The sequence below is a fragment of the Rhamphochromis longiceps genome, linkage group LG18, assembly GCF_057381845.1.
Source record: "Rhamphochromis longiceps isolate RC_006_pf linkage group LG18, R_longiceps_female_GT1.1, whole genome shotgun sequence".
Lineage (NCBI taxonomy): Eukaryota > Metazoa > Chordata > Actinopteri > Cichliformes > Cichlidae > Rhamphochromis > Rhamphochromis longiceps.
The window spans coordinates 27,978,050-27,990,185 of NC_140574.1; the positions used below are offsets into that span (position 1 = coordinate 27,978,050).

The following is a 12,136-nucleotide window of genomic DNA, read 5'->3' on the forward strand; positions in this document are numbered from 1 at the left end:
AGCGCTATATAAATGCAATCCATTATTATTATGTACAACTGAATGTCATCGGCATAGAAATGCCAGAAAGGGTTGACTATACTTGTGTTATTTCGTGCTCTTTGGACTGATAAGTGGTGTCTGTGGTTGTGCTTTACATGTGCACCTTATTGAAAAAGCAGCTTCAAATTGTGGAGTCTAGAAACTAATGGGCTGCTATGTCCACCGTTTATGGCCTGTTATTTACGGTACCTGTAGAGTTTCAGGATGACGGTCCCGTACATGATGGCAAAGCCCAGCAAGCGAACCCACCTCAGGAGGATACATCGAAACACACTGGGATTGAAGTACAGGATCATCACCTACAAAAATGCAGAGCAGAGTTAACTTTCACACATCTCATAAACACATCCTAGGACTCTGATTGTTTTTGGTATTTACAGGAAGGAAGTCAGAGACACAAATGTGGTAAGCACACGAGAAGCAGAGTTGGAGGTGGATTTGACCTCACGAATATCTAACGCCTCCCACAGTTCCCTCATCTGTTAGCTTTATGCGGCTCATATGTCAACTTCCAGAGCACGTTTGATGTGAGGAATTTGAGAGCTTATTCCTTTATAGGTCTAGGAGCGCGTTTAGTGATGTTTATCTGCACATTGATTTGCATGTATAGACACACTTGTGTTTCTAAATGTGTGCGGTCCAACCTGTCACGATTTGTCTCTCTGAGCGGTTTCAACAAAGCAATAAAGAATTTGCCGATGGCTGATAAAATGTCAGCCTATCATTTTCTGCATGATGTGAAGTTAATTCACACCTATTACCGCTGCAGAAGAGATTGTAACAGCAGAAGCTGCAGAGACAAGGCTCATGCTGTAAGGATCCAAGCTTTCATTTGCACTTCTCTTTCTACGGTTGCATTTCATTTCATTAGTGTGCAACACAGCGGGAAGCCACATGTTACATTTTCGGTGACCCGAATCCCAGCTTCTGCTCTGAAGATTCAGTGCTGTGACTCTGGCAACGTTCCCACTGAAGCAAGGAAAATACTATCGAAGCGTGACACCTTTCCAACTTGGGGTAATCTCTCCATTCAGTGTGGTCTGAATGAATACACAAACTTTTTTTGTAAGGGAAGGAAGTTTGTGTGATCTTTTGTGAGATCGTGCTACGATTGCCAAACTGTTTTGTGACTTTGTGTTGAGGTAAACGCTGACCTTAACTCCACCTATCCGCTAAAACTATATAGATACATGAACAGTAATTAATCAGTAACTACCACTTCCCACAGAGCATCTTTTTGATTACAGGTTTCTTTTCAGTCTAGCATACGGACTAAAAATGTTAAATGTGGTTTGAAAAGCAAACACAAGTGAGAGTGAAAGACCTGCATCACACTTAGTATCTGTTTCAACAAAATTTCAGTGTCTTTTTTTATGTTTTGCATCTGTTGCATATGTTAACATTGCACATGTGGTGTTATATGTTATAGCTTAAAACTGGCTAATATGTAGATTTATATACATATTGTGCTGTATATAGTAACCATTTATACATAGTATAGTATTTGGAAATATAGTAATATAATATAACATATTATATTGTAATATAGTATTTGGACAAGTGAATTACACCATTGAGGGATTAAATAAATTGTACGTCTGTGTCTTTATCATAGCCATGCCATGTTTCTATCTACCCAGCTGTGTCACACTGAGTAATCTATCCTCTGTTTATATCCAATCCTAGTTCATCCCCTTTATTCCTTTGTCAGATCTTCCTGTTGAACTCGCCCCCTCGTTCTGTTTTCTTTCCCTTTTCTGAATTTGGTATTTGCTGAACTTTTGCTTTAGCCAACAAACGCTCATCCTACTTTTATTTTCAACCTGCATGCGTGTTTTGCAGTTGGATTCTCTCCACTACACACCTTGACAATAACTGCTCGAGCAGAAAGAAGACTATACAATTACTCCTTTTTATAAGATGATGCTTTTTTAAAAACATATATGTGAGCCCTATGCTAGACCAGGTCTTTAGGTACTTTGTATGCTGTGGCTGGATTGAACTCAGTGTAATCAGAACAGGATAGGGAGCTGAAGTGACAGTTTTTCAGTCTGTGATATAGCGCAGCAGAGTAAACAGTGTACAGGTCGGGGAGCTTGTTTGGGGATAACAATGTTATAGCACAAAAATACTTTCTGAATTATATGCTTGGGTTTTTTATATGTAAGTTGTTTTACAATAACCAAAAACAGAAGGTTATAGCTTTCCAGCTTTTTCTAATCACCACATAATCTCAGACTTATTGTGGTACAACATAATAAGCAGCATAAATGCATCTCTGAGGCGTAAGGCGAGTGATTTATTCCAGCTCTTACAATGCTTTGGCATTCAAAAGACACCAGCCATTTGCTTTAATTAAGCTTAAGTAACAACAACACCTGTAACCTCTTTTCCTTTTTAGAAAAGAAACAGAACATCTGTGGCAAACCCAGCTGAGCAACAAGCCAACCCCGAGGCTGTAACCGTCTGGCTGTGAGATGCGTTAACAGAGAAGAGAAGCTAAAGTGTAGTGGGGAATATGAATCACAGTGTACATTATTTTACCCACGGAAATGAAGAACAAAGACTATGGTGCAAAGACAGAAAGATGAAAGGACAGAAATATTCAATCTCACAGCATCTTATGCAGGTATTCAGGAAGTTGAAAGCAGAGCCAAGTCTCAACGTGACTCATAACAAATGTCACAGGAACTAATCTGCAGCTTATTACCTCCTCATCACTGATAATGTTGCTGTGATTGTTTCATAATCAAATACAGTCTTAAAAGAGGCAAGATGAATTTCAGAAATGTGGTTCAGCGAGCGGTTAAACTCCCTATTTTCAGCCTTCGCTCTGTTCACACTCACTTCAGCTCCGGTATATAGACATTTCTCTCACCTCTTGATTAAAAATGTGACACACTGAGTCAAAGCATGGAGCATGGCACTCACAGGCTTTTCCTTCCATCCGCAATCATCACAACCTCGCGGAGTCTGTTATTGGTATGCCCGTCATGAGACACTGGGGAGCAGAGTCCATCTCAGACCCAAGAAAAGGAATTATTGCTCTTCCTCTTTAATACTGCAGCTGATAAATTAATTGATATTGGAAGGCAGGCAGGTGTGTGTCAGAATTGGGTCAATTTAAGGAACAGCCTGAACATGACTCACTTATCGATAAGAGGCTTGAAGGAAATTTGTTATTTAATAGCTAAAAGTTGCGAACTACATGTGCTAAAGTAAATTTTAATTTTAATTGAAATTAATAACAAGTAACATAACAGCATAGGCACAATACATGTATAAATAATCCATATATTAAATAAATACACTTGAATAGTACTATTGCTGAAAATAAACATTAATTAATCCCCAGAGAGGAATCCAAAGCAGTACATGCGATGTTGATGTTAATGTATTATTAAATAGAAAAATTAGAAAATTTTCTAACAATGTATCAAGTGAATAATGATTGCTTTTTGTCAGCATTCTGTTAAAATAGGAATCTGACGTCTATCAGTTGCCAGATTTATATATTTGTTTAAATACAGACTTGGTGTCCATGGTTACATTTGCAGAAACGGTCCTGCATGGGTTTGCATTAACCTAATCCTAATGCAAACCCATCAGTTTCAACTGCAGCTCCACCGTGGAAGCATTTAGCTGGCGAACCACAAGTTCCCAGTGAGCTTAGCACTAACCAGCCACTGCTCATTAAAATGTTCCTGAAAAAGAAGACATTGGTCATTTTTTCTTTCTTTTTTTGACAGTTTGAAATATTGTATGGAGCAATTTATTTTGAAGACACAGCTACAGTGAGCTGTTATGAAGAACAGCAGCTTCCCCAGCTTCTCAGCAAGGTAACCAACTCCTTTTGCTCCTTTTACTGCACCCTACTGTTAGCAGACTAATGCCACATGGAGCATCAACTCAAATCACTCACAGCTGCTCAATGATGGAAAAAGGCCAGTTGCCTGACTTCCTATAGCAGTGTGTTTTTGCCATCCCAAGATTTCTGACACATAAAGTATGAAACTACAGTTACAGTTACCAGCGCTAACTAAAATTAACTGGGAATCTTCAGTTCCACTTTAAGTATACTGTATGCAGTCCTGTAAAAACTAAGTATACCCATAAGAATGGACGTAACAGCCAGAATCTGCTAATCAAAGGCACTCGCTTAACTGATCATCAGCAAGTGTGAACACCTAAAAGCAGAAATCTTGGCAGTTTTCTGGTCTGACACATTCAGATGTGTGTTAACAAAATGACACGATCTTCCCAGCAAATTCTCGGGAGACGAAAGTGCAGATGTCTGACGATGAAGTGCACGTCGCATTTAGAGAGAACCAAACAGCATATCACCACAAACACCTCATTCCAACAGTTAAGCACGGTGGTGGAGGGATTATGATCTGGATCATCTTGCAGTGATATCCTCTGTATACCAAAGTGTTATTCACTCAAATGCGAGGCCATCTTTGTGACAACAAAAGCTTGGCTAAAATTGATGTACGAAAGCAAATCTGCAACCGAATGGCTGAAAAAGACAAGAATCATCGTGTCAAAGTTCAGACCTCAGTCTAATTGAAATTCTGTGGTGGGATCTTGGAAGAGCTGGATAAACAAATGCCTGCAAACCTCAACGAACTGAAACAACGTTGTAAAGAAGAGGAGATGAGACGAAGATGATTACTTTAAGTTAATACTGCTAAAGGTGGTTCGATAGGTTACACAATAATGGGGTGCACTTAGTTTTTCATGAGTGTACCGTGAAAATGTTCCTTTTCGTGCTTCACAGTATTTTGATGGTGATATTAACAATTTGAAAGCATGACTTTTAAATGTAGCATAACATATAAAATCTGAGCACGTTCTCCAGCGCCGACGTTAGTAAAATGGTTTTGAGCGCTTGAGAATCAAAGTTTAAGAGTATAAGAATGCTGGAGCCAGTAACACAGCAGAAAAATACACAAAGAAAAACTAGTTTTTGGAACGGATTGAAACAGACAGAAGTAAAGACGGAGCAAACGTGAACAACATCTTAACTACTCAACAGGTTGTTATTTTTCCCTCCTGTTTCAGTGTCTCTCCTCCTTATGTCCATCTGTCTCTCCTGCCTCAGTCTCAGTATAGTCTGTTTTCAGGATTTGCATCCTACTTGGCATCTTCACCTCATCACTTCTTCCAGCTTTCTGCTTCACATGACAGCAAAACAATAAATCTGAACGGCACATAAGAGCTAAAAGTAGCTCTTATGTGCTGCTCCTTCCACCTACATACTGTGCAAAACAAAAACATGCAAATGGCAAATCCATGCACATGACCACAGGAAAATATGAGGCTTTGAAGCTACCTAAACACACTCATGATCCATCCATCACTCTGCCTACACACACACACACACACACAATACAGGCAGACAGACAGCGTCACAACCTTCTGCAGTACCACTCATGTGGATTACAAAATCACTGGGGACTGCGATAAAAAGCCATATTTTTATATTGCCTAGAAGAGAAGGTGGCCCTCCTGGTTTGCGTCCAACCTCCCAAGCGTCCTCCATCAATTAATCAGTAGAAGTATTTTTAAAACAAGTTGTGCTAGAACTTGATGGACTGTTTAAAAATGCATTGAGCACCAGAGCAGAGCAGCTGCAGCTGAAGAGGTCTGTGGTGGCAGCAAAAAAAAATAGGCAACAGCAACAAACGTTAAGGCTGGGAGAGGGAGGCAGACACAGAGGTGAGAGAGAACATGCAGAGGAGGTAATCAAAGGAAAACATGAAGGGAGGAGGGGGGTGGGGGACAAGGAGGTAAGGTGGAGGAAAGGAGACCTTCATGTGTGTGAGGATGACAGAACGGCAGAGTGTTTTGCGGGTGGGGGATATTTTTGGAACTGGATTATCCTTGGGGTAAACTGGAGTGGATGGATGAATGCAAAAGCAAGAAAGGTGTGGTCACATAAGGATGCAATACCTGCAGCTCTTTGTCTGCTGCAACAAAAAACAGCTTCAGGTTTTTGTTTTTTTCATTCTGGGGGAAATGTCGTGCATACGGTTACACTCCAGTAACTTTAGAATAAGAACAAAATCTTTATCCCCGGACTTAGCCGAGCGATTGGAACTTCTTTCTTTCTGGCTGATTTTTTTCGGCCATCAGGCTTTGTGTTTGAGAAGAGCAGTGGCTCCACTGTTGGCAGTCTGTGCGAGGATTTGAAAGGAGTGAATTCCCTGGCTACATCAGATCTCTGTGTTATACGGCGCGCAGGTTTCTTCCATCTGCCTCCCTTCTAAAGATGGGCTCCTGACGCAGCACTCCAGGTGCAATGTGGGCTGAGTCCAAAAGTGTAAATACACACATATAGAACGCACGCTGTCACCCGAGCACACGTACTGGCTGGCACATACAGCCGACGCAGACAGGCAAAGGCACACGTGGAAGAGAACGCACTTATTCTATAAGTACGCACCAACTGTGATGTCCAGCTCTCTGTTGTTGTAATGATCCTAACTATAGTACTACAACATCTAGCTACAACTGAGGAAATGGGCTTTTTTTTAATGGGATATTTTCACATTACTCCAGTATTCCAGTCCTGGGTTGTTGACCCCCCGCCTTGTTTATGAACTTTCCAGTTTTGTTCTGTTTTTGATATTTTCTGGTGATTCTTAGTTTCCCTTGCTATTTGCCTCGTCACATCTTCCCTGTACCTTTTTGCACTCACCTTCTTTTGAATTATTTCCATGGACTATCAATAAAACCGAGCTTTGACTGCCTAAACCTGCGTGTGGGATCCACATCCACACACTACATGACAAATATTGGACACTGAAAAATGATTTTCTTTCTTGAAAAGGTTTTTTTTTTCTCAGCCAAAGCAGACCTTGACCACTCCTTCCCTCTTTTTAAACCTGTAATGCTTAGGATTTGACCATCACACCTCTCTTTTGATATCTACTTTATGGCCAATAACTGCATTAGAAGAGCTTCATAGATGGTGAAATCACATCTCAAACCTATTTCCATCTGTTTGGATATATGTGCGGTTTGTGTTTGTTCTCTAGTTTTCTTTTATAACACCATGAATGTCAGGAGAGACTTTTACCAATGCCCATCACTATTTCTTCTCCATCTCAGTGACAAGAGGCTGTTTGTGGTGCTCTAAAGAGTGGCCTTTAAGCTCTGGTGCAAATTTGTGCCTGCAATGTGCAGACAAAAGCATGCATGCCTCATGGTAATTCATGCAAGCCCACTGGTCCATCAGTTATTTATCAAATAAAACCTTCAAACTAGTCATTATAATGAACACATGCTTTTGTTTGCAAGTTTGTTTGAGCGCACTCTGTCTCTCTCCTGACAAAGCATACCCAGACGTACCCAGCTGCTTGTTTCCCTGAGACTTCTGAGAACTTTTATATTTAAAAAATGAAGTAGCAGTAAACTGGTGGGTGGCATGCAAGATCAATATGGACACTTACTGGGAAGTAGAGAAGTAGCGCACCAAACAAGATGGCTTCCAGCAGAATGAGACCAGATGTACGAATGCTCTGTTAACAAGGAGAGAGAAAGACAAAATCTCATGAATCAATGACAGCGAGAGCTTGGTTATTTATGGATTGCTGAAGGATACTGAAAAAGAATAATTGGCCTGATGGTATCAGACGCTGAGGCTGCTGACGGGCATGCAAAAGTACCTATAATGTTGCTGCTGCTTGTATTGATATTTGTTCTGGATTTGCAGTGAGCCTTTCTTCACATTCATTTTCTCTCTTGTATCTGCTTTGTCCTTTGGGGCCACCATAGTTTACCTTTCAGATTCTGCTGCTGCAAGTCAGACATAACAGCCACGACTTGCATGCAACTGCACGAAAATGCAAATGATACATCGCACAAATATATAAAATATATGTCTCTTAGTGACGACAGAACTTTTCTGGGTTGTATTTAATTACCACATTACCACATATAAGATTTTTTTATGTTCATCCAAAGGCCTCCAGGGACATCTCTTGTGAAGTGAAGAAATATGGGAAGTTCTGAGGCAACAACACGATTGTCTATAAATAGATCACCAGGAAAGATTTAAATGCCAGAGGAGTGATTGTAAATATTAATTATTATCCTAGACTGCAAGAATGTCACACTGAAATGAAGGAGGGCTGGGTACGGTTGATGGTAATGATGTCAGTGTAATAAGACAATAAAAATTACATAAAAATTAAAATAAAATAAGATAAAATCAACTGGTCTGTCTTTATTTGGCTTTATTCTTGATAGAATACGATGGAAATTTGTGTGAATTTGCAATGCTTTAAGAAGCAGCTGTATGTCGTAAATAAAGCAATATTTTTTTTTCCAGTTTCTACGTTGCATACTGAAATTATTTGAGGAAAAAAGCTCAAATGTCCTCTTTTAATCTGGGCATGTAATTCGTTGAACTGCATGCGGCCAGGGAGGCCAGGGAGGATCTTTTGCTACTCTGATGGCTTAGTACTGTGAAGGCATGATCAGCTGTAACACAGCGGTTCCTATTTTCAAAACATTCGTGAGTTTGTCATAATCACTCAGTTTGAATTTAATCCCTGAAACCTTCGTCTTTATTTAATTTAAAATAATTTTCCATGACATTTCACTGACATTTCCAGTTAATCTTCGCTATGGAGGTTGTTTCAAATTAGGCAAAAAATACCAAAATTGAAGAGTAGGGGAGACTGTCAGTGTGTAGTTTGGGATAAGCTCTAAAACTGTTAGGCCGTACAATTTCAGCATCCATCCACTTATTACCATATGCAGCATAGCGTCATTGTGGACCAAATATCCAGGTACACTCCGGACAGGTCGCCATTCCATGGCGGGGACAGTTTAATGACACAGTTTAGTATTATCTTCCTTGTGCGAGTGTGGGGGATCTGTGCTGGGCCCTACCCTTTTCTCATTATACTTGCTTCCTTTAAGTGCCATCTTTGAGAAATACCATATTGCTTATCACTATTATGCAGATGATATCCAGCTCTATTTTGAGCTAAACGACGATCTTGCTCTGTCTCTGAATAGCCTCCGAGAATGCATGTCTGAGGCCAAGAAGTGGTTGTTGTCGAATTCTCTTATCCTTAATGAGAAGAAAACCGAGATTATGATTTTTGGTAGTAATGCCCTTCGTGCCAAACTCCGGGATGCCTTTGGTTTTCTTAGTTGTTCTCTCTCTGATACTGTCAGGAATCTGGGTGTCTTATTTGACAGCTCCTTTTCATTTGACAAACAAGTGTCTGCTGTTGTCAGATCTAGTTTTTACCAGCTTCGTCTTATCTCTAAGGCTAGGCACTATATCCCGCATAAAGATCTCGAAAAGCTCATCCACGCCTTTGTAACGTCGAGGCTAGACTATTGTAATTCACTTTATTGTGGTCTCCACTCTTCCCTTTTACAGAGATTACAGACAGTTCAGAATGCTGCAGCTCGCATTCTAACTAAAACCAGCAAGTTTGCCCACATTACTCCTGTCCTTGCCGATCTGCACTGGTTGCCTGTCAAATATCGTATTCAATTTAAAATTTTGTTGTTTACTTTTAAAATTACTAACAACACTGCACCCAGCTACCTTAAGGACCTTTTAAACCCTTATGCTCCTGCCAGGGCTTTAAGGTCATCGTCACAGTTACTGCTGGCTCAGCCCAGATCTCGACTTAAGACTAGAGGTGATCGATCGTTTGCTCTTGTTGCACCTGTGCTTTGGAACAATCTCCCGATTGGCATCCGGGCATCTGATTCTATTCATTCTTTTAAATCACAGCTTAAAACATATCTTTTTAAACTTGCCTTCTCCACCTTTTAATTGCTGGTTTGTTTGTTTGTTTGTTTGGTTGCTGTGACCTATTGACCTCTTGTATTAATTCCCTCCTATCTTTCTATTGGTGTTTTTTATTATGGTGGTACAGCTTTTATCTTGCTATTACCCATGTGCTGTAGTCATTCTTATTGGTAGCTTTTATCTATGAACATAACTCCTTATTTTTATTTATCCGTTATCAATGTTTGAACCTTTTATTGTTTTATGTAAAGCACTTTGGTATGCCCAAGGCTTTTAAATGTGCTCTATAAATAAAGATTGTTGTTGTTGTTGTTGTTGTTGTGGTCCCTTTAGTCTTTAGGTGAAAAAAAAAGTATAATGTAATCTTGCAATCTTCAGGTATTCTTTGGGTATTCTTCGCCAAGGAGGTTATGCTTTTAGTAGTGTTTGCGTATGTGCGTGTCATTTTTAATGTTTGTACCACAGCTTGAAAGTTTTTGAATGAATTCTGATGAAACTTATACGGGTGTAGAGTCAGGTCATGAAAATGTGCCTTAGTTTCAAAAGCTGACAAAAATTTTATAGCTTCCACATTATGATTCTTATAAGTGTGGTGTGTATTGTTAACATAAAGAAAGTACCTTATAGAGTAAAATAGCCTGTCACATGTGACCTCTGACCTCTCCTTCAAGGTCAATAGACTGATCTATAGGTCAAAGTGATTTACAGAGCTATTTTTAAAAAAAGTAAAAACTATGTGTATTACTGCCGTTGTTTTTATTGACAACACATAGGATTATAGGGAATATATATGTGGATTCTAATATGTTACTTTAATCTCTTCTTTAAGATCAAATAAGCTCAAACCTTCATAAAATGTATCTTATCTTTAAATCGTTGCTTGAAATTCTGCTGCCTTTCTTTGTATTTTCAGCATTTAGGAAATGATTCTGGTATATGGGGATTCTAAATATCACTTTTTTTAGTTTGCATCCAAATAGCATGTCTTATTTGACCTCTAACCTCACTTTTACACTTAAAATCTGCCAATTATGTCAAGTATATATTAAAATGGGTTTCAACAAAGCCTTTGCACTTGTTTTTGTTGTGCTACAAATGTCTTAAACTACATTTAAAAAGAACAAAGAAAGCAAAATGAATGTATACAAAACACAAAATGATTCCCTCAAATGTAAATCCTGCCCACAGAGCTGCCTTGGTGGAGGTTTCCTCTCTCAGAGTGCTTCTAGGTTTTTGACTATTTCAAATTCTCTCTAAACTTTGCACTGAAAAAAAATGAGGTTATGAGTGCAGGCCGGCGTAAGCTCTACTGACATCACCACACATGCCAAACTCCCTCCAAAGTCTAAACTAAGTAGTAGAATAAGCTGTTAAGCATGTCCCTATCCACATTAGAAAAGCATGCAACCGATAATTTGCATTCTCCTTACCTTGTTTCTCCTGAAGTGGTAGACCACCACCATACTGGCCAAGTCCAGCATCATGCAGAGACCCTGGAAGGAGGCCACAGAGAGCCTCAGAGCACCGTCCTCCTGCACCAGGCAGGGCGTGTCATCCCGGCAGTAGGGACAGCCCTCGCGGCACGGCAGGCACTTGCTGGACACGTCGGAGGATTCGTCTCTGTGAGAGCCCTGCTCCTTACCTGAAGATGTGAATACACTTTAGATTTGTTTCATTATCACTTATCTTATGTTGTTCAAGTTCAAAGAAAGAAAGCCTTTGCAAATTCAAATCTAATCACATCTCGGGACACAGGTCTGATTAGCACTGCAATTAATTTGCATTTAGCTGTCACAGGCTGACTCCTTATTAAATGCTCAGTTAATCAATTTCAAGGCAAAGAAAGCATCAAGCCAATGAATCAAAAAGCCTTGGGGAGATAATTACAAGAATGCAGCCTGTAATTAAGCAAATGATGGATAATGAAGGCGAGGAAGATACAATATTGTGTCACTGCTCTCTTCCTCAGTCTTGTTTGCGTAATTGTAGTAATATCAGCATGTGACACACATGGATTTGGATGGGGTTTATCAATTCTATCCATGATTTTTATTTTTTTTTTCCCGTTGAGAACGTTCATTTTTAGCATGAACTGGTTCCTTTGAAACCTAAATTTAATCAATTACGTGTAAAGACACGACAGATGATGCAAGAAATATAATTCCAGGATGTCAGCTGCAATGGGATTTGCAGTCAATCTGTAGCTGAAATCCTTCATTTTTTTTCAAACACACAGACATGCAGCTCCTCGAGCAAATGATGTTTGATAAGCATGTAATTCCTCTGTAGGTCCCAGAGCTCATACGG

General features: G+C 39.7%; 1 protein-coding gene across 1 annotated transcript in view; it reads right to left on the bottom strand.

The window, feature by feature from the left end:
* LOC146648554 (metabotropic glycine receptor-like) overlaps positions 1–12,136 on the bottom strand; it is a 99,983-nt gene that overhangs the window by 26,039 nt on the left and 61,808 nt on the right. Inside the window, exons 4-6 of the mRNA XM_085389333.1 lie at positions 11,260–11,471; positions 7,500–7,568; positions 232–341 (exon numbers count right to left, since the gene is read on the bottom strand). Of these exons, the coding sequence (XP_085245459.1) occupies positions 232–341; positions 7,500–7,568; positions 11,260–11,471 (391 nt within the window). The remainder of the gene's footprint in view (positions 1–231; positions 342–7,499; positions 7,569–11,259; positions 11,472–12,136) is intronic.